General features: G+C 46.8%; 5 protein-coding genes across 5 annotated transcripts; 4 read left to right on the forward strand and 1 right to left on the reverse strand.

The window, feature by feature from the left end:
* Nucleotides 1-1,396: 1,396 nt before the first annotated feature.
* Nucleotides 1,397-2,041, reverse strand: LOC308152065 (histone H1-like; the record flags this gene model as incomplete). Its single annotated transcript, XM_080524975.1, has 1 exon — nucleotides 1,397-2,041. One exon carries the CDS (start codon nucleotides 2,039-2,041, stop codon nucleotides 1,397-1,399), a length of 645 nt encoding a protein of 214 aa, XP_080381101.1.
* An 8,065-nt stretch (nucleotides 2,042-10,106) lies between these two features.
* Nucleotides 10,107-10,481, forward strand: LOC308152093 (histone H2B; the record flags this gene model as incomplete). The annotated part of the gene is made up of 1 exon (XM_080525003.1): nucleotides 10,107-10,481. One exon carries the CDS (start codon nucleotides 10,107-10,109, stop codon nucleotides 10,479-10,481), a length of 375 nt encoding a protein of 124 aa, XP_080381129.1.
* A 3,159-nt stretch (nucleotides 10,482-13,640) lies between these two features.
* LOC308152070 (histone H1-like) lies at nucleotides 13,641-14,273 on the forward strand (the record flags this gene model as incomplete). The annotated part of the gene is made up of 1 exon (XM_080524980.1): nucleotides 13,641-14,273. The coding sequence occupies one exon, from the start codon at nucleotides 13,641-13,643 to the stop codon at nucleotides 14,271-14,273; it is 633 nt and encodes a 210-aa protein (XP_080381106.1).
* A 979-nt stretch (nucleotides 14,274-15,252) lies between these two features.
* LOC308154289 (histone H2A-like) lies at nucleotides 15,253-15,606 on the forward strand (the record flags this gene model as incomplete). Its single annotated transcript, XM_080527453.1, has 1 exon — nucleotides 15,253-15,606. One exon carries the CDS (start codon nucleotides 15,253-15,255, stop codon nucleotides 15,604-15,606), a length of 354 nt encoding a protein of 117 aa, XP_080383579.1.
* Nucleotides 15,607-25,765: 10,159 nt separating this feature from the next.
* LOC308152078 (histone H3.2) lies at nucleotides 25,766-26,176 on the forward strand (the record flags this gene model as incomplete). The annotated part of the gene is made up of 1 exon (XM_080524988.1): nucleotides 25,766-26,176. The coding sequence occupies one exon, from the start codon at nucleotides 25,766-25,768 to the stop codon at nucleotides 26,174-26,176; it is 411 nt and encodes a 136-aa protein (XP_080381114.1).
* Between the last annotated feature and the right edge of the window lie 25 nt (nucleotides 26,177-26,201).

Consider the following 26,201-nt stretch of genomic DNA (forward strand, 5'->3'; position numbering starts at 1 on the left):
GTAAAATGTGCAACGAGAGGAGAAAAAACACTGGATAAGGTATACACCAACATCAAACGTGCTTACAAGGCTAGTCCGCTAGCTCATCTAGGCATGTCTGACCATGTGTCAATCCTCCTGATTCCTGCATACACCACAATGGGGAAAAGTGCTCCCACCACCACTAAGACTGTCAGAACCTGGCCAGAAGGGTCCGCTCCACTGCAGATCTGCCTAAATGACACCCTATGGCAGGAATATGAGCATGAGGACCTGGAACAGTACACGTCGTCGGTTCTGAACCACATAGTGAACTGCACCAACTCAGTCACCGTGGACAAACGGGTCCGGGTCTACCCCAACACGAAGCCATGGATGACTGGGAAGGTCCAAAAACTGTTAAATGAGAGGGACAACGCCTTCTTCGCAGGGAAGCGCACACCGCTGTACAGCTCCACCAGGGCCAACCTAAAGCGCGGCATCAAAGCGGCCAAGGCAGAGCACAGAGAGAAGATTGAGGAATGCCTCCTGAGCAACGACTCCAGGCGGATGTGGCAGGGGGTTCAGCAGATGACAAACTTCAGAGCCAACAGGCTCACAGCCGCAGAGGACGACCCCCTGCTGGCGGGAAAGCTGAACACCTTCTACGCCCGGTTCGACGAGGGGCGAACGGAGGTAACCACAACACAGACACCACTCTCTCCAGCTCTCAGCAGCCTCACCCTCACAGAGCACGAGGTGAGACGCGTACTGAAGGCGGTGGACCCCAGGAAAGCCTCGGGGCCGGATGGCGTCCTGGGACGGGTGCTGAGAGACTGCGCCGACCAGCTGGCCGGGGTTTTCACCAACATCTTTGAGATGAAACTATGTTTGTGAGGCGCGCGCGCGCACACACACACACACACACACACACACACACACACACACACACACACACACACACACACACACACACACACACACACACACACACACACACACACCTTTACCTGGAACACAGCACAGAGGGGACTTTCACTGGTGTTGTACTTGTCTTGTTTATGGTTATGGTTTATGGTTTAACTTAATAGCAAGAACAGATCATGGACTCGCACTGTATGCCTCTCAGCAAGAGCTTGAAACTGGAGTTTTTATAGCGTCAAAGTTTATGTAAACTACGCCTAGATGTCAAATCACTCATTACTGCCATTTCAATCTCCTTTCTTACTATCATGTCAATCAATAAGTATAACCAATATTGTCGTGTATATGTAAATGTCAATCCGTGGTGTATGGTGTACAATACTAACTTTCTAAAACATACGCTTGACTTTTTCTGTCGTCATGGATGAAAATGCGCTTTTTTATGGACATGTGGGTGGCTCTTAAAAGAGCCTTTTTGTGGTACAAATGGTGTCAAAAAGAACCCGTTGAATGTTTACTTCTTCTTTGGGGCTGCCTTCTTTGCCTTGGGCTTCACTGTCTTGGGTTTGGCTGCCTTGGGCTTGGCTGCCTTCACGGCCTTTTTGGGGCTCTTAGCCGGAGCCTTCTTGACCGGTGTGGCCTTCTTCGCCTTCTTGGGGCTCTTGGTGGCCTTCTTAGCGACTGCCGCGGGCTTCTTTGCTTTCTTGGGAGACTTCTTGGCCGCAGCAGCGGGCTTCTTTGCCTTCTTCGGAGACTTCTTGGCCGCAGCGGCGGGCTTCTTTGCGGCGGCCGCCTTCTTGGGTTTCGGGGCGGCTGCTGCTTTCTTCACCGGCTTCTTGACCGCCTCGGTGGCTTTCTTGTTGAGCTTGAAAGAACCGGAGGCGCCAGTGCCCTTGAGCTGGAGCAGAGTGCCCTTGGTGACGAGGCTCTTGACGGCGACCTTGACGCGGGAGTTGTTCTTCTCCACGTCGTAGCCACCGGCAGACAGCGCCTTCTTGATCGCGGCCAGAGACACGCCGCTCCTCTCCTTGGATGCGGACACGGCCGTCACGATGAGCTCGCCAACGCTGGGGCCAGCTGCTTTCTTGGGCCTGGCTCCTGCCTTCTTCTTGGGGGCCTTGGCCGGCGCGGGGGCTGCTGCTGGTGCGACTTCTGCCATGTCTGTAGAAAGTCTCGTTCTTTCCGGTAAACCAACTAGTCTGCAAAGCTGCTCTGTGAGAACGAAGCTCAACCCGGAGCAGGGGGCTGTCCTTAAACGCGGCATGAGAACCGTGTAGACTCAACCATCCCTGCTCAGCAGTCGCTGCCGAAATGTTCGGGCGCCTGTGTTTTCTCCCCGCGAATAACGGGCTAAAAGTCACCGGTGGTGCCGAGTTGAGGTCCAAATACAAACGGGCCAGCGAGCAGACTTGCCTCCGTTTAGAATAAAGTCATGTGAGCCGCGAAGGCTTCGTGTGTTTTGTTGTGACTCTCTCAAAACCCCACCGTTCCACTGTCGGAGGGAGCGGTGCGCACAGCTTTTCCTGTGCTATTTGTCTCCTAAAGTGTCTTAAATTGCATACGATTGGGACCAGCACTCGTTGTCCAGGTAGCCAGGTTGTCTGGCGAGGGAGTCCAAAGGTTGAAGGTTCCCCGATGTGGTGCGGGGTGTTTAAAATGTGAGCTCTTTTGGTGGCCGTAAAACACAGTCGCCGGGACGGGGCTGGGAACTTGTCCCTATGGATGGTTTTTCGGGATGATGTCTCTCTCCTCTCCTTCATATTCATCTAGACAGGTCTAGACACGAGGCTATGGTTGGTGTATGTCTACTGTGAGGAATCAATTGCGATATTATCACCAGCATTGTAATCCTGACACGATGATCATGTGATTGTTGCACTGTGACTTGTGTCGTCCGTCTCGACGATATCAGCAGCATTATGATGAATATGTTCGGCTACTAAAATAGATAGTAACTAGCCTTAACATTGCAATCATAACTTAGGGTTAGGGTTAATTCAATCAAATATAATTAAAATAATCCATAATTACAAATAGCATGTCCCTAGGTGTTGTTTCTCGATGGCGAAGGAGTCTCCTCTCTCTCCAGGTGTTTGTGGGTCTTGGTGGACCGGGGTGCTTAAATGACATTACATTGGTAGTGTTATAAAGCCCTAATGTAATGGTTCTGGTGCTGCTTGGCTTGGCCTTGTTGATTTACACCTGCTGTGGTGATCTCCGCTGGTTGGGAGAAGGCTTCCGACACCAGCAGCGTACCCGAATCGTGTTACGGCTCTTGATGAGCAGTGAGTGACAGAAAGACAGGCAGCGAGTTGTTTGACTAGTTTGACGTTGGCAGCACTTCCCCTCATCTTCATGGACGCGACATCTACTGTGAGGAAGCCTCCACAATCAATTGCCATATATTACCAGCATTGTAATCACTCCTCCATACGATAAACCTTTGAATGTAACCTAAATGTATACCAATCTAGCTTTTGACCTGGTCATAACACAGTCTAGGTGTCTACATGTGTCTTAAATGATGTGTTCAATTGCTTATTAAAATATGGTAATATTTCATTACATGAAACATTGGGGGCAGAGTACCTGGACAGGTAGGGGGGGGGGGGGGGGGGGGCAGAGTACCTGGACAGGTAGGGCGGGGGGGGGGGGGGGGGCAGAGTAGTAATAGTTAGCTCTGTAACTCCACCTGGAACATCCCAGAGAACTGCTCCAGTGTTACTGATAACACAACCCACAGACAGTTGGCCACTCAGCAGTTCTTTGAGTAAGTTCACTCATTAACCTCAGCAACGTCAACTGTTATGTTATGACTGAATTAAACTGAAATTACTAATCACATTCAGTGAATCACATGTAACGTCCAGCCACAAGAGGATGTCTAACTCACGTTGACAAATATTGCTGTGGTTTGAAAGTATTGTTAGTTTTCATCCTCATTTCATATGAACAGATTTGAATTTTTTTGATGAGCTCGACTTAATACTGGTGTGTTTAGCCGTAGGCTCCTGGAAATCACTGAGTAGATGATAGTAGTAGTGTAGGGTGGAGGAGGGTGTACCCCACATACAGATGATAGTAGTAGTGTAGGAGGGTGGAGGAGGGTGTACCCCACATACAGATGATAGTAGTAGTGTAGGAGGGTGGAGGAGGGTGTACCCCACATACAGATGATAGTAGTAGTGTAGGGTGGTAATATGGTTTCATGTAACTCACTTCATCATAGTTAACAAACTAACATGTTTGGCTATGGCATGTAACTCACTTCATAGTTAACAAACTAACACGTTTGGCTATGGCATGTAACTCATTTCATAGTTAACAAACTAACATGTTTGGCTATGGCATGTAACTCACTTCATAGTTAACAAACTAACATGTTTGGCTATGGCATGTAACTCACTTCATAGTTAACAAACTAACATGTTTGGCTATGGCATGTAACTCACTTCATAGTTAACAAACTAACATGTTTGGCTATGGCATGTAACTCACTTCATAGTTAACAAACTAACATGTTTGGCTATGGCATGTAACTCACTTCATCATAGTTAACAAACTAACATGTTTGGCTATGGCATGTAACTCACTTCATAGTTAACAAACTAACATGTTTGGCTATATCATGTAACTCACTTCATCATAGTTAACAAACTAACACGTTTGGCTATGGCATGTAACTCACTTCATAGTTAGCAAACTAACATGTTTGGCTATGGCATGTAACTCACTTCATCATAGTTAACAAACTAACATGTTTGGCTATGGCATGTAACTCACTTCATCATAGTTAACAAACTAACATGTTTGGCTATGGCATGTAACTCACTTCATAGTTAACAAACTAACACGTTTGGCTATGGCATGTAACTCATTTCATAGTTAACAAACTAACATGTTTGGCTATGGCATGTAACTCACTTCATAGTTAACAAACTAACATGTTTGGCTATGGCATGTAACTCACTTCATAGTTAACAAACTAACATGTTTGGCTATGGCATGTAACTCACTTCATAGTTAACAAACTAACATGTTTGGCTATGGCATGTAACTCACTTCATAGTTAACAAACTAACATGTTTGGCTATGGCATGTAACTCACTTCATCATAGTTAACAAACTAACATGTTTGGCTATGGCATGTAACTCACTTCATAGTTAACAAACTAACATGTTTGGCTATGGCATGTAACTCACTTCATCATAGTTAACAAACTAACACGTTTGGCTATGGCATGTAACTCACTTCATAGTTAACAAACTAACATGTTTGGCTATGGCATGTAACTCACTTCATCATAGTTAACAAACTAACATGTTTGGCTATGGCATGTAACTCACTTCATCATAGTTAACAAACTAACACGTTTGGCTATGGCATGTAACTCACTTCATAGTTAACAAACTAACATGTTTGGCTATGGCATGTAACTCACTTCATCATAGTTAACAAACTAACATGTTTAGCTATGGCATGTAACTCACTTCATCATAGTTAACAAACTAACATGTTTGGCTATGGCATGTAACTCACTTCATCATAGTTAACAAACTAACATGTTTGGCTATGGCATGTAACTCACTTCATAGTTAACAAACTAACATGTTTGGCTATGGCATGTAACTCACTTCATCATAGTTAACAAACTAACATGTTTGGCTATGGCATGTAACTCACTTCATCATAGTTAACAAACTAACATGTTTGGCTATGGCATGTAACTCACTTCATAGTTAACAAACTAACATGTTTGGCTATGGCATGTAACTCACTTCATAGTTAACAAACTAACATGTTTGGCTATGGCATGTAACTCACTTCATCATAGTTAACAAACTAACATGTTTGGCTATGGCATGTAACTCACTTCATAGTTAACAAACTAACATGTTTGGCTATGGCATGTAACTCACTTCATCATATTTAACAAACTAACATGTTTGGCTATGGCGTGTAACTCACTTCATAGTTAACAAACTAACATGTTTGGCTATATAGCATGTAACTCACTACTCCCAGCAAGCAAGCATGTGGCAGCACGTCTCGCCATCCAGCTGGGCTAGCAAACACAAACACACGACTTCTCACATACTCTTGTCTTCAGTCTCAGCACTGTCTACGCACTTTGTCCAACACAATAACATGTTCTACAGGGAATGATGTCGGGGGGGTATTCCATCAACGTTCCGCATTTACGATCCCAATGAATCCCGTAAAGACAAGTCGGCTTATTTACTCCATGAACGTGCAGCGTTGACCTTCCCAAATTAGTTCCTCATTCTAAATCTCTGGTGAGACTGGTCTCAAATAATCAGTCAAACAATACAATCAGGGTGCGAATATTTCGACCGAGGACCATGGGGGCAGCCATGATCCCCCAAACTGTGCTCCTACGGGGCCGACTGCCGGCACCAGCTCCACCTTCCCCCAGCCTTCATGGGCGACATGTTTTCAAGAAGCTCAACCGGTCAGAGTCACTCCTGGTTACCTTCGGTGTTATAGTACCAGGCATCCTCGGCAGGGCAGGCTACGCAGTACGCAGGCTAATGTCGCGCAGCTGCTGCCTCTCTGTTGGACTCCGGTACTGCACGTTACTCACGAGAGTTTTTATTTTATTTAATTTTTTTAGGAAAACATTCGGGGCTTTTCAGAAAACATCCGGGGCTTGAGCCCAAGTAGCCACCCCCTAGCGCCGCCCCTGGTGGTGACACTCCACGCCAGGCAGAGAGTTACGCTCAAAGTGTCCCATCACCTCTGCATGTCCACGCTCAGTCTATGGAGATGGATGAAGTGTCTGTTGTTCTACAGTCATATGACGATCTGTGGGAGGTCGGAGCAAAAACGCGCGCTGTAGCAGTCTTGCACCATTTGCCTCAGTTAGTCCCAGGTGGTCAGGACTCACTTCCTGCTTACAGTGAGAAGGAACTCCGGGATGAACAGCTCAGAGACAGGACTCTCTCTCGAGTCTTGTACTATGTGGAGAGACATCGGAGACCCTCCAGGAGAGAGAGAGATAAGGAATCAGTCACAGTCATGAGGTACCTGAAGCACTGGAAGAAACTTGTTGTGAGCAATGGGATACTCTACAGAGTCTCGAGGGATCAAGTCGTGAAGTCAAAACGCCGCCAGTATGTGGTTCCTGAGTCTAAGAAAGTTGAAGTTCTGAGAGGTGTTCATGACCATGCCGGCCATCAAGGTCAGTTCAGGAGTCTTGGCTTGGCCAGACAGAGGTTCTTCTGGCTCAACCTCGACAGAGACGTAAGAGACTACGTCTGTAACTGCCAGCGGTGTATTGTCAGTAAGACTGTTGAACCTGCTGCGAGGGCGCCTTTGCAGAATATCACATCAACCAGGCCACTTCAGCTGGTTTGCATTGATTTCTGGTCAGCGGAGGACTCAAGGAACAAGTCAGTTGATGTGTTAGTTGTTACTGACCATTTTACAAGAATGGCCCAGGCATTCCCCTGCAAAGATCAGTCAGCCAAACAGGTGGCGAGAGTTCTATGGGACAAGTTCTTCTGCGTCTTTGGGTTCCCAGAACGTATCCATAGCGACCAGGGAGCTAGCTTCGAGAGTCAACTAGTGAGTGAGCTGCTCAGAGTCTCCGGTGTCAGAAAGTCGCACACAACCCCGTATCACCCGATGGGTAACGGTAGTGTGGAACGTTTCAATAGAACTCTCGGTAAAATGATCCGAGCGCTTGAACCAGAGGCAAAAATCAACTGGCCGAGGCGTTTGCAAACTCTGACGTTCATGTACAATAGCACAGCGCATGAGTCAACTGGCTATGCACCTTTCTATCTGATGTTCGGGCGTACTCCTCGTCTCCCTGTCGATATACTCTTCCGGACAGTCCTGAATGATCCAGCTGTGGTCAGCTACGACAAGTATCACGAAGGATCTGAGAGAAGCTATGGTCATAGCCCAGGAACATGTCATAAAAGAACAGCACCGTCACACGGAGCTCTACAACAGACGAGTGAAAGGGCCCACCATTGACGTCGGAGACCGTGTGCTGTTGGCGAACAAGAGAGAGAGAGGAAAGAGAAAGGTGGCTGACCGTTGGGAGTCTACTGTATACACTGTGGTGGATAGGAAGTGAGTAGAGGAACCGCGTTCGAGTCGGAGAGAGTGGATTCCTGTCCTGGGAGTGAGGGAGGGGAGGTTGAAGACATGGAGTATGGGGGAAGAGCTGTTCGGGAGAGGGATGTTCCCTTGACTGTTCCAGAGCCCACGGATCTCAAGGGAAGAACCCTAGAGTGGGTCACCCAGTTACCATTCCCTGACCACTCACGGACAGAGGCTACTAACACTGTAGTGTCTTCAGTCTCGTTTGCCCCTCAGAGGGTCCCCGAGCAGATGGCTGAGGAGCAAATGGTAGATCAGTCCATTAACTCTGATTCTAGATTTGTGGTTAGCGCTGATGATTGTACTGATGTTTCTGGTAACACAAATCAGACAGATGATGCTAGTGACACACAGCGTACTGACACTCTAGCTTCTGTCACACAGTGTGAACATCCTAGTACAGTCACACAGGTCAAGTCCAAGTTTGGTCGCCTTATCAAACCAGTTGACAGATTGATTTATACTATGTCAGGACAAGACATTATCCAAGACACTAAGTCAAACATTCGAGCTGTTTGTAGGTCAGTGTTCCAGGCTTTCCACAGTTAGATAAGCCGAAGCTCAGTTCAGTGCATGTATACACTGTGCACACTGACATATAGGTTTGTTCGTTATTCTGATTGTTTCATAAGAGGTTGTGGCCTCTTGAAGGCTAGTAATACACAGTGAAAAAAGGGTCTTGTGGCGTGTAGAACGCATCCTACCGCCAGTAGTTGGTTGGAGAGATAGTTTACCTCTCTTTCCACTTCATCCTTATAGGATACTTTTCAAGTTGGCTGTCCTGTCCTTTGGCGGCCCTATGTAATAGTGTAAAAAGTAAAAAGTAGTATTTAAATGTATAGTTGCTGCTCAAGGTTGGCGAAATTCAGGGGAGATGGGTGTAACAGAGTTGGGATTGTATGTTTAGTTGTGGTGAATGTAGATGAGTTTCGCCGTGCTTGAGCAGCCCTGGTTGTTGTTGGAGCCCCCTTTGGAGTTTGGGTGTACTGCAGGTCTGCGCGTTCTTTTGTCCTTCTGTTGTTGCTGTACTTACGGTGGTACCAGAATATGGCTGCCATCTTAATGGGTATGTGCGCGATGTAAAATGCTCCTCGTGTTTTGTTGTTTGTGTGGAGAATCTTGTAATGTAGGGTGAAAATGTTGGTGTAGTACTGTGCTGTTTGTTTTTACATGTATTGTGATGATGTGATGTATTGTGATGATGTGAAACAGAACATTTATTGTATGTTATTTTGAATGCGCAGATTCACAAGAGTTGCAGACCAGAGGAAGATTTGTGTTTTATATGTCTTCCATGCAGGTATGTTGCTCCACATGTTGTTTGTAATTGTTATTTGTAATGTTTGAGGGAAATTTGTGTTCTTTCTGTAAACACATTATTCTGATGTGAAATATACATACACGGTGGGACAACCAGAATATGGCTGCCATCTTAATGGATTCACAAGAGTTGCAGACCAGAGGAAGATTTGTGTTTTATATGTCTTCCATGCAGATCAATACAAATAATTGGTTGAAAGAAGTTTGCCTGTTTGACCATCGTTACACATGTTTCAATGTTTCAATGACGGAGGTAAAAGAAGAATAGATGTGAACACAGGAAAGGTGTCGACACTGGATCTCACATTGGTTAATAATAATAACTGCTGCCATATGGAAGCCAATAAAAAAGGAGACAAGAGGAAGACACCTCCATGTTGTGGGTAGTGAGAAAAACAGGGGAGGAAATAGAAAAGAGGGGGGAGTAATGACAAGACGAGGAATCGGACACAGTAACTTGAACAGAACATTCCACATTATAGGACGCATCCAAGAAGATGAGGAAGAAGAAAGTGAAAAAACACCACGGCAACCGGACAGCCGAGTGGTAAAGCAGCGTAATGGATGTGTGGGGGAGGAGACTTAGGAGCCCGCGCGCGCGCAGATCATTTATGTGTCCGCGAGGCAAGCGTATGTTTGTTGAGTGCCTGAGTCAAGCTCGAAAGCGTGTGTCAGCAGCCGCCTAATTTGCATAGCTCCCCCTTCATATATCGGGTAGGTGACCACAGCCCCGCCATTCGTTCCTGAAAAGAAACGAGCCATCATCAACATGCCCGAGCCAGCGAAGTCAGCGCCCAAGAAGGGCTCCAAGAAAGCCGTCACCAAGACCGCAGGCAAAACCGGCAAGAAGCGCAGAAAGTCCAGGAAGGAGAGCTACGCCATCTACGTGTACAAGGTCCTGAAACAGGTCCACCCCGACACCGGCATCTCCTCCAAGGCCATGGGAATCATGAACTCCTTTGTCAACGACATCTTCGAGCGCATCGCCGGTGAGTCTTCTCGCCTGGCCCACTACAACAAGCGGTCTACCATCACCTCCAGGGAGATCCAGACCGCCGTGCGTCTGCTGCTCCCCGGTGAGCTGGCCAAGCACGCGGTGTCCGAGGGCACCAAGGCCGTGACCAAGTACACCAGCTCCAAGTAGTAGCGCTTATGCTCCACTAACCCCAAAGGCTCTTTTAAGAGCCACCCACCCTTTCAACATAAGACTAATTCCATAGCGGGTTGATCTCGCGTGCTACAATGTTGTAGTACTTGAACGTGCAGGTGATCTCGCCACACTTTCTCCCTCCTGTCTGTCAAATGAACGGGTAACTAAGCTGTGCACGCATGGCCAATATATATTGTTTAATATTACTGGGGAATCACCCATCATATATAACCACGATATTAAGATAAATCACCATGGAGGTCCTCATTTAACACCCTAAACTGCACAAGTGGCACCGGAACAGCCAACTGAATGTCCTTTCTGTAGATTGTTCTAGCAGTTAGGTGCACAGGAATTAAAAGCGGATTTATCCAATTTAGTGGGGAGCCTCAAGAGTTAACCAAGTCTGAGAACTTAAACACAGATGAACCTCATTACCCTGAATTGTAATAATGAGATTAGGTAAGTAGGGCCTGGAGGACTTTACAGTGGGGGAAATAAGTATTCAACATGTTTAACTTAACATATTGCTATTGCATCTATTCACATGACATTAAGACCAGACATGATATCAACTCAATAAGACCATACAGATGAAGCAATGGTAATAATCCACTGTAGCAATAAAGGGGATGACACAGGCAAGAAGTATTGAACTCTAACTGAAATTTAGTTCAGCCTCATTCCAGTGATGGCTTCAAGATGCTTCGAGATGCTTCAAGATGCTTCGAGATGCTCGCTGTATGAAAGTGAGTGATGAGGATTTTAGCCGTTCTTCAACACTGAGTCTTTAAGTCTTGAATATTCTGGGGGTCTGCTGGTGAATATTGATCTTCAGTGGCTTCCACACGTTTTATATTGGATTTAAGCTGCCGGTTGACAGTCCAACACATTTACTTCCTCCCTCTGGAACCAGCTGAGATGTTTTGGATCGTTGTCCTGCTGGGAGACCAGGAGCATCTTCCCTGGTCTTCTGGGTTCCACCAGAGCTCCACCGTGTGAAGAGAAGCAGCCCAACGCCGTGACGCATCAACCTCCCAACTTCACTGTAGGTATGTAGGAACTTTTCAGGAATGTTACAGTTTCTTTAGCTGTGTAGTTTGATTAACTTAATACCAATGTCTGGTCTTAATGTAATGTGAATAGCTGCAATATAAATATGTTGTATTAAAACAATTATTGATGTGTCGAATACTTATTTCCCCCACTATAAAAGGGAGTAATGAAGAGGGAGAACTTGTTTAGCAAACATCTTTATCCAACGTGACTTGGAACCCTAACCCTAACACCAAATACATTTGACGTAAGTGAATCATCAGATACATGTTTCTGTGATTTGGTAAGTAACATAGATTTTGTCTTTCCAGAATTACAAACAAAGTGAATGCAGACTGTAGCTCAGAAAGAGCCTGGTCAGTCATGGGGGTAATAGCCTACTGTACAACAGTGTCATCAGCATATCAATACCCTTTACAAGTATTTACAGATAATCTAATCCAAAGGACTAAATCACACTTTCAATATAAAATCTCCATTGATGCTTTTTAGTTTGGGACAAACCTTAAGCCTTGTCTGTGAAACCAGCCCACTATGTCTTAACTCTATTCAGTAATGTTCAAACCTTCTATAGAAGGGTTAGGGTTAGGAAGCATGAAGCCTGATCCAGGTCTATTTCAGACAACCTCTGAATGGGTAGGTAATGGTCGACCATATCTAATGCGTTGGAGAGATCTATAAATAAAGCAACACAATGTTGTTGTTTTTCTGATCTAGGCAATCATATCATCCCGATGACATTAGGCTGGCGAAATGTGTGACAGGTGTGTGCAACGACTTGGAGTGGTCCAGCTTGATAGCTTTATTAGGCCTGTGTTTCCCTTTAACTTGACGACCCATTTGTTTATGAATTTCTGCATCTGTGCACACTTGGTCCTCTTTCAACCTGTTTCATTTATATTTTCGTTTTATGTGAAGTACGCTGTAACTTGTTTTGGGGAAAAAAGTGCTACATAAATAAAGCGTTTATTAGCGAGAGATTGATGCAACTGTAAGGCTGTAGGCCTACTTAGTCCATTATAGTACTACTCTTAGGTCGTTGATATGTTCGTCGTCTTCATTGTCGGACATTTCATATTCAGGATGAACACAATGTTGTTCAAGACGGACGACACAAGTCACAGGGAACGAATCAACCATTTATCGTGTCAGTGATATGCTGGTAATATGGCAATTGATTGTGGAGACTTCCTCACAGGAGACATGTCTTGTCCATGAAGATGGGGGGAAGTTAGACAAACAACTCGCCTGCCTGCCTTCATTTATTTTTACAAACAAAGTTATGATCGCAATTTTAAGGCTAGTTACTATCTAGTTTAGTAGCCGAACATATTCATCATAAGACTGCTGATATACATCCTCGACACGGACGACACACGTCTCAAAATATCATCGTGTCAGGATTAAAATGCTGGTGATAATATCGCAATTTATTCCTCAGAGTAAACATGCAACAATCATAGTCTAACTATGGCTTTCACCTGTCTTGTCTAGATTTAATAGGAGGGAGAGGGACACCATCTGAAAAATCACCTATAGGGACAAGCTCTCAGCCCCATCCCCGCGACTGTGTTTCACGACCACCAAAAGAGCTCATATGTATAACACCCCGCATCACATCGGGGGACCCTCAACCTTTGTACTCCCTTACCAGACAACCTGGCTACCTGGACAACGAGTGCTGGTCCCAATCGTATGCAATTTAAGACACTTTATGAGACAAATAACACAGGAAAAGCTGTGCGCACCGCTCCCTCCGACAGTGGAACGGTGGGGTTTTGAGAGAGTCACAACAAAACACACGAAGCCTTCGCGGCTCACATGACTTTATTCTAAACGGAGGCAAGTCTGCTCGCGGGCCCGTTTGCATTTGGACCTCAACTCGGCACCACTGGTGACTTTTAGCCCGTTATTCGCGAGGAGAAAACACAGGCGCCCGAACATTTCGGCAGCAGACTGCTGAGCAGGGATGGTTGAGTCTGCACGGTTCTCATGCCGCGTTTAAGGACAGCCCCCTGCTCCGGGTTGAGCTTCATTCTCACAGAGCAGATTTGCAGACTAGTTGGTTTACCGGAACGAACGAGACTTTCTACAGACATGGCAGAAGTCGCACCAGCAGCAGCCCCCGCGCCGGCCAAGAGCCCCAAGAAGAAGGCAGCAACCAGGCCCAAGAAAGCAGCTGGCCCCAGCGTTGGCAAGCTCATCGTGACGGCCGTGTCCGCATCCAAGGAGAGGAGCGGCGTGTCTCTGGCCGCGCTCAAGAAGGCGCTGTCGGCCGGTGGCTACGACGTGGAGAAGAACAACTCCCGCGTCAAGGTCGCCGTCAAGACCCTCGTCACCAAGGGCACTCTGCTCCAGCTCAAGGGCACCGGGGCCTCCGGCTCTTTCAAGCTCAACAAACAGGCTGTCGTGGCGGCCAAGAAGCCGGCGAAGAAAGCCGCCACCCCGAAACCCAAGAAGGCGGCCACAAAGAAGCCCGTCGCTGCCAAGAAGTCTCCCAAGAAGGCAAAGAAACCCGCCGTGGCCAAGAAGTCTCCCAAGAAGGCAAAGAAGCCCGCGGCAGTCACCAAGAAGGCCACCAAGAGCCCCAAGAAAGTCAAGAAGGCCACACCGGTCAAGAAGGCTCCGGCTAAGAGCCCCAAAAAGGCCGTCAAGGCAGCCAAGCCCAAGGTAGCCAAACCCAAAACGGTGAAGCCCAAGGCAAAGAAGGCAGCCCCAAAGAAGAAGTAAACATTCAAAGTGTTCTTTCCGACACCATTTGTACCACAAAAAGGCTCTTTTAAGAGCCACCCACATTTTCGTAAAAACGCATTATCATCCATGACGACAGGAAAAGTCGAGTGTTTATTTTAGTATTTTACACCAGTGTCAACCACGGACTTACACACACGACAATCATGGTTTTACTTATTGAGTAAATAATGAGCAGTAATGAGAGATTTGACATCTAGGTCTAGTTTACACTTTGACGCTATAAAGTGTCACTCGGTAGATCTGTGTGCGGGAGAGGATGGTGGGGGTATGACAGTGTCCATAATGATAAAGTTGCATATAATATCAACATATACAGTTAGTTCCTCTTTCCGTTACACCAATACGTTATATTTGGACAGAAAGGCGGGAGATAACAGAACACTTTTCGCTCAGTCAGGAGTAACGTACTACAGAGAGCTGGGAACGCACTTCACAATGTACATATTATATACGTATCAATTATATATTATTATTATTATTATATTATGGCATATACTAGTTTTAGTATATTGAATATGTCATGTCAGGTCTTCTGACGCTGGTTTTCTCTGTGTACCACATGTACAAAAGAAGAGATTTGGTGAGGCTGCATTCTCATTTTATGCACCCAAATTGTGTCTCCACTCCACTGCCAGTTTACATTAGGGATGCAACCTCAGCGCATATGTTCAAGTCAAGACTAAAAACCCATCTTTTTAATATTGCCTTTAAATGCCCTAAATAATTAAATTAAGATTATATAATGATTACATTTCTATTAATATTTCTGGCGCGCGAGGGAAACTCACAAAGACAGAAGTGTCACAATCTCTGTCTCTTGATTGGATGAGGTGACATCGACCCAGTGGCCAATGAACGCCGTCAAGGCGAGCTATAAGAACGACGCTCCAAGCGGCGGAACTGTTATCTGAAATTATTTTCTTCATCTTGTTTGAGATCCCGCTAAACCGTCACCATGTCAGGAAGAGGCAAAACTGGAGGCAAGGCCAGAGCAAAGGCAAAGACCCGCTCTTCTCGCGCCGGGCTTCAGTTCCCTGTGGGCCGTGTCCACAGGCTCCTACGCAAGGGCAACTATGCCCATCGTGTCGGCGCCGGCGCACCGGTTTACCTGGCCGCCGTGCTCGAGTACCTGACTGCTGAGATCCTGGAGTTGGCCGGCAACGCCGCCCGCGACAACAAGAAGTCTCGTATCATCCCCCGTCATCTGCAGCTGACCGTCCGTAACGACGAGGAGCTGAACAAACTGCTGGGCGGTGTGACCATCGCTCAGGGTGGTGTGCTGCCCAACATCCAGGCAGTGCTGCTGTAACGATGGTCAAACAGCCAAACTTCTTTCATTTAATTCGTTTATTTGACCTGCAGAGAAGACATATAGAACACAATTCTTCTCTGGTCTGCTTGTGAATCCATTAAGCTGGCGGCCATTTTCTCTGACGCACCACCGCCTATGTACATTTCACATCAGGACAGTTTGTTCACAGAAAGAACACAAACTTCCCTCAAACATTACAAATAACAATTACAAACAACATGTGGAGCGACATACCTGCAGAGAAGACATATAGAACACAATTCTTCTCTGGTCTGCTTGTGAATCTGCACGTTCAAAACAACATACAATAAATGTTCTGTTTCACATCATCACAATACATCACAATACATGTAAAAACAAACAGCACAGTACTACACCAACATTTTCACCCTACATTACAAGATTCTCCATACAAACAACAAAACACGAGGAGCGTTTTACATGCGCACATACCCATTAAGCTGGCGGCCATTTTCTGACGCACCACCGCAAGTACGGCAACAAGAGAAGGACAAACGAACGTGCAGACCTGCAGTACACCCAAACTCCAAAGGGGGGCTCCAACAACAACCAGGGCTGCTCAAAGCACGGCGAAACTCATCTACATTCACCACAGCTAAACATACATTCCCAACTCTGTTACACCCACCTCCCCTGAATTTCGCCAACCTTGAGCAGCAACTATACATTTAAATACTACTTTTTACTTTTTACACTATTACATAGGGCCGCCAAAGGACAGGACAGCCAACTTGAAAAGTATCCTATAAGGATGAAGTGGAAAGAGAGGTAAACTACCTCTCCAACCAACTACTGGCGGTAGGATGCGTTCTACACCCCACAAGACCCTATTTTCACTGTGTATTACTAGCCTTCAAGAGGCCACAACCTCTTATGAAACAATCAGAATAACGAACAAACCTATATGTCATAGGATGTCAGTGTGCACAGTGTATACATGCACTGAACTGAGCTTCGGCTTATCTAACTGTGGGAAGCCTGGAACACTGACCTGCAAACAGCTCGAATGTTTGACTTAGTGTCTTGGATAATGTCTTGTCCTGACATAGTATAAATCAATCTGTCAACTGGTTTGATAAGGCGACCAAACTTGGACTTGACCTGTGTGACTGTACTAGGATGTTCACACTGTGTGACAGAAGCTAAAGTGTCAGTACGCTGTGTGTCACTAGCATCATCTGTCTGATTTGTGTTACCAGAAACATCAGTACAATCATCAGCGCTAACCACAAATCTAGAATCAGAGTTAATGGACTGATCTACCATTTGCTCCTCAGCCATCTGCTCGGGAACCCTCTGAGGGGCAAACGAGACTGAAGACACTACAGTGTTAGTAGCCTCTGTCCGTGAGTGGTCAGGGAATGGTAACTGGGTGACCCACTCCAGGGTTCTTCCCTTGGGATCCTTGGGCTCTGGAACAGTCAAGGGAACATCCCTCTCCCGAACAGCTCTTCCCCCATACTCCATGTCTTCAACCTCCCCTCCCTCACTCCCAGGACAGGAATCCACTCTCTCCGACTCGAACGCGGTTCCTCTACTCACTTCCCCAGGCAAGGAATCCTGTTCCACTTCCGATACGGACATGTCACTTGGCTCATTTGATGTATGAACAGCAGACAGGGATGAAACTGGGTCAGAGATCACACTCGTATCATACACCGGCAGAAAGTTCACCAACAACAATAGATTACGGTGGACTACCTTCTCTCGTCCAGTGACAGTGTCTTGTATCCTATATGTGTGAGTCTCAGAGTTCCTATCCACCACAGTGTATACAGTAGACTCCCAACGATCAGCCACCTTTCTCTTTCCTCTCTCTCTCTTGTTCGCCAACAGCACACGGTCTCCGACGTCAATGGTGGGCCCTTTTACTCGTCTGTTGTAGAGCTCTGTGTGACGGTGCTGTTCTTTTATGACATGTTCCTGGGCTATGACCATAGCTTCTCTCAGATCCTTCGTGAGAGACATCACATACTTGTCGTAGCTGACCACAGCTGGATCATTCAGGACTGTCCGGAAGAGTATATCGACAGGGAGACGAGGAGTACGCCCAAACATCAGATAGAAAGGTGCATAGCCAGTTGACTCATGCGCTGTGCTATTGTACATGAACGTCAGAGTTTGCAAACGCCTCGGCCAGTTGATTTTTGCCTCTGGTTCAAGCGCTCGGATCATGTTACCGAGAGTTCTATTGAAACGTTCCACACTACCGTTACCCATCGGGTGATACGGGGTTGTGTGCGACTTTCTGACACCGGAGACTCTGAGCAGCTCACTCACTAGTTGACTCTCGAAGCTAGCTCCCTGGTCGCTGTGGATACGTTCTGGGAACCCAAAGACGCAGAAGAACTTGTCCCATAGAACTCTCGCCACCTGTTTGGCTGACTGATCTTTGCAGGGGAATGCCTGGGCCATTCTTGTAAAATGGTCAGTAACAACTAACACATCAACTGACTTGTTCCTTGAGTCCTCCGCTGACCAGAAATCAATGCAAACCAGCTGAAGTGGCCTGGTTGATGTGATACTCTGCAAAGGCGCCCTCGCAGCAGGTTCAACAGTCTTACTGACAATACACCGCTGGCAGTTACGGACGTAGTCTCTTACGTCTCTGTCGAGGTTGAGCCAGAAGAACCTCTGTCTGGCCAAGCCAAGACTCCTGAACTGACCTTGATGGCCGGCATGGTCATGAACACCTCTCAGAACTTCAACTTTCTTAGACTCAGGAACCACATACTGGCGGCGTTTTGACTTCACGACTTGATCCCTCGAGACTCTGTAGAGTATCCCATTGCTCACAACAAGTTTCTCCCAGTGCTTCAGGTACCTCATGACTGTGACTGATTCCTTATCTCTCTCTCTCCTGGAGGGTCTCCGATGTCTCTCCACATAGTACAAGACTCGAGAGAGAGTTCTGTCTCTGAGCTGTTCATCCCGGAGTTCCTTCTCACTGTAAGCAGGAAGTGAGTCCTGACCACCTGGGACTAACTGAGGCAAATGGTGCAAGACTGCTACAGCACGCGTTCTTGCTCCGACCTCCCACAGATCGTCATATGACTGTAGAACAACAGACACTTCATCCATCTCCATAGACTGAGCGTGGACATGCAGAGGTGATGGGACACTTTGAGCGTAACTCTCTACCTGGCGTGGAGTGTCACCACTATCATTGGACGACCGGAAGGCGTCCTGTACAGAAGCACTCGACACATCCTGGACTTCGGAGAGGAGATTCTTGTAGGGCTCTTCAAGTAATCTGTGACTGACTCTCTGCTTGACGAAAGGCACACGACTCAAGGCATCAGCGACAACATTCTGTGGGCCTGGCACGTACTTGATGTCGAAGTTATAGCTCGCTAACTTAGCCACCCATCGTTGCTCGCAGCAGTCCAGCTTGGGCTTCGTCATGATATGAGTCAATGGATTATTGTCCGTCCAAACAGTGAAATCATGCCCCTTCAACCAATGGCTGAACTTGTCACAGACACTCCACTTCAAGGCTAGGAATTCCAACCGATGGGCTGGGTAATTTCTCTGAGACAGAGAGAGGGACTTGCTGGCGAATGCGATTGGCCTCGCTCGGTCTTCACCCTCTTGGATCTGCGACAGGACAGCACCGATGCCATCAAGGGACGCGTCCGTTGACAGCATGAAGGGACGGCTGAAATCAGGGTGAGCCAGGACAGCCGTCTCAACCAGCGCCGTTTTCAGCTTCTGGAAAGCCTGCTCCGTTTCGGGGGTCCAGTCAGTAACCTTCAACTTCCTGCTTTGTGACCTTTGTTTGGACTGTTTCACCTTCCCTTTTCTCTTCTGGCCCGTCAACAGAGAGAAGAGAGGCTTTGCAATAGCGGAGAAGCTAGGCACAAAGTGCTGGTAATAATTGATCATCCCCAAGAAAGATCTGATTCGTTTCTGTGAGGGGGTTACACCGTCCGCTTCCATCAGGTCAGCACTTGTCATCTTTGCGATGCTCTCAACTTTGCTGGGATCAGTCAACACACCGTTGTCATTAATTATGTGGCCGAGGAATTTGACGGATTTCCGGAGAAAAAAACACTTCTTGGGGGCCAATTTCAGGTTATGACCACGCAGTCTACTGAACACCATCTCCAAGCGTTCCAGAGATGTCCTCTCATCAGGGGCGTACACCAATAAATCATCCAGATAAACCAGTAAGCTCAGATAGTTCTGGTCTCCGAAAATGCTAGTCATCATACGCATGAAGCTCCCAGGACTATTACAGAGGCCCTGCGGGAGGCGATTATACTCATACAAGCCCATAGGTGTTGTAAAGGCAGAGTACTTTCTGTCATCCTCGTGTAGTGGCATGTTATAAAACCCTGAGGTTAGATCCATAGTACTAAACAAGGAGTTACCTCCAAGTGCAGCTAAGCAGTCGGCCTGGTGAGGGAGAGGGTGAGCATCCTTCAGGGTCCTCTTGTTCAGCCAGCGAAAGTCTGTACAGATACGGAGATCTCCGTTCTTTTTCCATACAAGAACCAACGGAGATGCATATTCACTGGTTGACTTCCTGATTATATCTTTCTCCTCCATCTCACTCAGTACTTGGCGCAACTTCTGATACTGACTGGGGGGCACTCGTCTGAATGGGAGCCGGAATGGCCTGTGATCTGAGAGGTGAATGCGATGTATGAAGCCCTTTGCCTCTCCACAATCCAGGTGATGGCGTGAGAAGATGTCCTTGTAGCGTACAACCAGGTCAGCCATCTTGCTTCTACACTGTTCAGACACGTCACAGGAGTGTATGTCGAGCCCACTCAATCCCATGTACTTCAGTTCCTCATCAACAGTGCGGGCCGCATTTTCACTGGACGGGGTTACTTGACAGCAACTGAGTAGTGGGACCTCAGCAGGTCCGGTCTCATCCATGTCCTCGAGCGCAATGCAGGAGAAGACGTCGGCCAATTTAGCATTGCGTCTTACCAAGACGGGCCTGTCGGACGAGTTGATCAGCTTCAATGGAACCCATCCGTCTCCCCACAAAGGAGTAACAACTCTGGCCACCAGAACCCCTCTTGGAGCTGAGCGACACGATGTGGGCTCTGTCATCACAGCGCTACCAGGAGACACAATAGTGGACTTGGGTAGCTTGCCCCACATCAGGTACTCCCGACCAGGCTCAAGACACACGGCTGAGTTGCACCTGACTGTGCCTATCTTGTCAGGTATGACGTCACCTCGCCAACGGTTCAGACCAGCGAGCATCGAGAGAAACTGTTCAGATTCTGGATCGCCAGCAGGACAGGGCGTAGACACAGCCTTCCAGTAGCCATCACATTGCTTATACTGCCGGAGGATATATTTAATAACATTGGTGCCTAGTATCAACTCATCATGCTGGCCTTCAACTACCAGAGTGGGAACCATAATCCTACAGCCATACACCTCCATTTCCACGTTGAAAGCTGACTCAGGCTTGACACGGCGACCACCACAGCCAACAAGCACCACATTTGAACTGAACTGGTTATGCTCTGTAGCAACTCCAACCTCTCTAAGCTTTCCCTCTGCCGTCTTACTCATTGTACAAGCCATAGACCCACTGTCTAGCATAGCATTTAGAGTCACTGTATTACCAACTGTCACAGGTGTGTAGAAAAGGCTGTCACTACCACTAATTGTATGCGTATTCTGATAAACAATATCTTCAGAGTTATCACTTGAGCTTTTGAGAGCTATATACACTGTCTCAGCACTAGATTCGTCCTCACAATGGGAGTTTACTTGGCGACCTATATTTTCTCCCTCTGAATACAGGCCACCTAGTTTCCCTGAGGCTGAGGTGCTCGGGACGACCTGGTGGGACACTCAACTTTTGTGTGACCTGGGGCTAAACAGACAAAGCACAGCCTCTCTGACATGCAGTGTGAGATGGTAGTGTGTCTACTGTCATCACAGACTCGGCAGGCCTTCTCACGGGCGCCACCCTGGTATCTTCCGCCACGAGGAGCACTGTCACGCTGCTGCACTTTCCCCATCATCTGCTCCAGACTCTCCATAATGCGAGCAAGAATCCTGTCTTCAGATTGCTGAGTGTTCTGGGCCACAGCAGTCGCGGAGGAGGGGCACGGAAGCTGGCCTAAAGCATGGTCCTGGGAAGGAATGAGGGTAGAAGGCGGACACTGTGTGTGGTACACTGGACTATGGGCAGGAGCAGGGGGGTACTGGGTGGAACACTGCTCAGACACAGACTGAATCGAAGGCTCTGGATGAGACTGCACAGTGTGGAGGGCGGTGGCATGGCTCTTCAATGGCACAGAACTACCGGTCCTGCCAGAGGCTCTCAGCTCTCTCTGATAATTATCAATCTTCAACTGTATGTCTCGTGAGCTCCACTCCTCAATAGCCTTGCATTCCAGAATACAGGATAGTCCAGAGTCCGGGCAATGCCTGACAAACATCCGTGCTACCTCTTCACCCACGTTCTCCATCCTCCTACCTTGTCTGCGAAGGCCCTCACCAGCTACATCAGCTGCTTTGTTGATCCTCAACCAGTAGTCTACAGGGTTCTCATTGGGTCTGGGTAGAGTGGCATAGAAATCTGACAACGGGAGGCATGATGACACATCACTGAAGTACTTGAGAAGGATATCATAGATGAGATCAGGGTTCTGCTTCACATCAAGTGTCTGATCGCTTCGCAAACCAACCCTCACAACATCCTTTGCCTTACCCATCAGCCTTGCCAGTATCTCCTCAGCCTGTTCATGCATTGGACATTTCTGCTTTCTCAGATAAGCTTTAGACATGTCAATCCAGTCCTGGACTGAACACTTATCAGAACTATCACCTCGGAACATTGGTGGTTCCCTGTCTGATGTTACATTCACAGTAACGCACGGAACCTCCTGTCTAACAACATTAGGATCAGTTACAGGATCTGGAGGCGATGTGCAGTTGAGGTGTGCACTGCTCATACTACTTGAGTGAACTACACCAGCTGAAATTAACTTGGTTACAATGGACTCGCCAATCTGAGCACCTAGCTGACCCATCATGTCTGAAAGGTGATGAAGAGCTTCAGTGTCATTAACACTGGGTGTGGATGTGGGAGGAGCCTCCCCTGTAAACTGTCCGACAGCAGCACAACCTGGGTCCTGACCTGACCCTGTGCCTCTACCACTGTCAGTAAACAACTGGGAACACCCCACCTCCCTACTATTGACAGCACTGTCAATGTCGATGTCACTGTCAATGTCTATGACAGCACTGTCTGCTCTGCTCTGACATGCCCCCCATGCACCCCTCCCCATAGGCAACACTGGACTGGCAAAAATCTCATCATTAAAACCTGGCCTCTGAGCCATAGTGGTACAGACTTGCGTTGTGTAATATTACTGAATGAAAAAAATAATAATAATAATAATGTTTAAAAAAAATATAAAGTTACAGCAGGACATAAAAACCAAAACAATCAAAGCACTTTTTAAACTGATATAATCACAGACCTCAGACTGAATGACCATTTACTATAATACTCTGACCACACTTGATCTATCACACTAAGACCTGGCATCCACGCAGCATCCACGGAGATCGGCGTTCAGCTGATCTTGAGATCGACGTGTCACGGCACCAGTGTAACGATGGTCAAACAGCCAAACTTCTTTCATTTAATTCGTTTATTTGACCTGCAGAGAAGACATATAGAACACAATTCTTCTCTGGTCTGCTTGTGAATCCATTAAGCTGGCGGCCATTTTCTCTGACGCACCACCGCCTTTGTACATTTCACATCAGGACAGTTTGTTCACAGAAAGAACACAAACTTCCCTCAAACATTACAAATAACAATTACAAACAACATGTGGAGCGACATACCTGCAGAGAAGACATATAGAACACAATTCTTCTCTGGTCTGCTTGTGAATCTGCACGTTCAAAACAACATACAATAAATGTTCTGTTTCACATCATCACAATACATCACAATACATGTAAAAACAAACAGCACAGTACTACACCAACATTTTCACCCTACATTACAAGATTCTCCATACAAACAACAAAACACGAGGAGCGTTTTACATGCGCACATACTAGGGCTGCACGATTTGGGAAAAAAATCGAATTGCGATTATTTGGACAGATATCGCGATTGCGATTAATTTGCGATTATTTATTTTTTTAATAGCAAAAAAAAAAAAAAAAAAAAAAAGGAAGTTTTTGTAAAGTGTGGCCATATCTCCGGCTAGGAAGGTCGTATCAACGTGCAGTTTGTTTGTACGTCTTCAGGGGACTTAGAGGCTCCCTCCTCTAGCACATCCACAGCCCGAGCTACGAGTGAAAGAACTAAACTTACATTGGGTTGCTTTAAAGTTGGGTTGCTTTAAAATCAAGCTTCAGATTAAAACATGTGATGGAGCATTACTAACCTAACTCAGGTAGTTTGTTTCACACAACCATCTAGGAAAGCTTAATTGGAAGCTGTTTGGAAAAGGGCAGGTACTTTCAAAAAATACTTGGCAGGTGATTGGATGAATCTATCTATCACCTATTTTCATTGACGTTCACGTTCATTGTTGACGTTCATTTTTGACGTTCATTGACGTTGACGTTCATTGACGTTGAATCCGACGCGCTGTATGACGTATCCGATACGGGTAGTGGTGGTCTAGTGAGTTGGACTTGTGATCGGAAGGTTGTGTGAGTTCAAATCCCGCCTGAAACCACACCACTACTAGTGTGCCCTTGAGTAAGGCACTTAGCCCTCAGTTACTCCAGGGGGAATGTCCCTGTAATTCGTAATTGTAAATCGCTTTCGATTAAAAGCGTCTGCTAAATAGTAAAAAAAAAAAAAAAAAAAAAAAAAATCGCAGGCAAATCGCAGGCTTTGCGATTAGCTAATCGCATCATTTCAAATCGCGATTTCGATTTAAAATCGATTAATCGTGCAGCCCTAGCACATACCCATTAAGCTGGCGGCCATTTTCTGACGCACCACCGCAAGTACGGCAACAAGAGAAGGACAAACGAACGTGCAGACCTGCAGTACACCCAAACTCCAAAGGGGGGCTCCAACAACAACCAGGGCTGCTCAAAGCACGGCGAAACTCATCTACATTCACCACAGCTAAACATACATTCCCAACTCTGTTACACCGCTGCCCAAGAAGACCGAGAAGCCCGCCAAAGCCAAGTAAAAGTTCTACTACGGCTTTGACCCCACTACTTAACCCCAAAGGCTCTTTTAAGAGCCAACCACTTCTCTCTCCAAAAGTGCAGTCCATCTCTCCCTCCACTGTTTGTCTGCGTTATGAGTGTTTCATGTTGTGAAGAACACTAATTGTGATTTCATGTACGAGGCAGAGAACGCACCCATACATATTACACAGGGTTGGGCAGAAAACATCCTCGTGATGTCACTGCCTCAGCATTTGAAATAACGTTTAGTCCTTTTTTACGGTTTTAAACATCACCCCTTCCTTGTGTAGTGGACCTTGTTCTTCCATAATAATAGTTTGCGTTTGTTGGTTCATCATTTGTATGAACTGGGTGAGGACAACTAGTTATGAAACTAGATTAAAATTAGAGGACAACAATGTTGAAATTATAGATTTAGAATAGGGGACAACAATAATGAAATTATAGATTTAGAATAGAGGACAACAATGATGAAGTTATAGATTAAGGATAGAGGACAACAATGTCCACAACAGCAGCGAGATTAAAGGACGTCCAATGGCACACAACCACCGTAAAGACAAAATAAGTGTCTGCACCACGCTGATCTCTGTACATAATGTTTACACTGTTCTTGTTCATTTGTATTCATATAGTCGTACATTACATACTTTTTTGTATCTTCACATTTGTTTTGGCTTTCAAAAATAATAATTTAAAGGATAGATTATCATTGACAAAAGATATCGGAATTACATCTCTTTGAAGCCAACGGTTTGGGGGAGGGGCCAAACAAAGGAAGCGCGCGGCAGGGTATAAGTGTTTGAATTTGTGGACGGTGCTCGTGTCCAATGGCAGCCGGAGAAGGAGGCGCCAACGAGCCAATGAGCTCGTCTATAGTCGCCAACCAATCGGGGCACGACTGGGGGTTTATAAATGTACAACGTTCTGTTGAGATTGGTTATACTCCAACTGACCGAAGGAAGATATCGTCATGGCCAGAACCAAGCAGACCGCTCGTAAATCCACCGGCGGCAAAGCCCCCAGGAAGCAGCTCGCCACCAAGGCTGCCCGTAAAAGCGCCCCGGCCACCGGCGGCGTGAAGAAGCCTCACCGTTACAGGCCCGGCACCGTGGCTCTGAGGGAGATCCGTCGTTACCAGAAGTCCACCGAGCTGCTGATCCGCAAGCTGCCCTTCCAGCGCCTGGTGAGAGAAATCGCCCAGGATTTCAAGACCGACCTGCGCTTCCAGAGCTCTGCTGTGATGGCCCTGCAGGAGGCTAGCGAGGCTTACCTGGTTGGTCTGTTCGAGGACACCAACCTGTGCGCCATCCACGCCAAGAGAGTCACCATCATGCCCAAAGACATCCAGCTGGCCCGCCGTATCCGTGGAGAGCGCGCCTAAGATCACCACCCTGATCTAACAGTAG

The sequence above is a fragment of the Nansenia antarctica genome, assembly GCF_963989245.1.
Source record: "Nansenia antarctica genome assembly, chromosome: 3".
NCBI classification, from domain to species: domain Eukaryota; kingdom Metazoa; phylum Chordata; class Actinopteri; order Argentiniformes; family Microstomatidae; genus Nansenia; species Nansenia antarctica.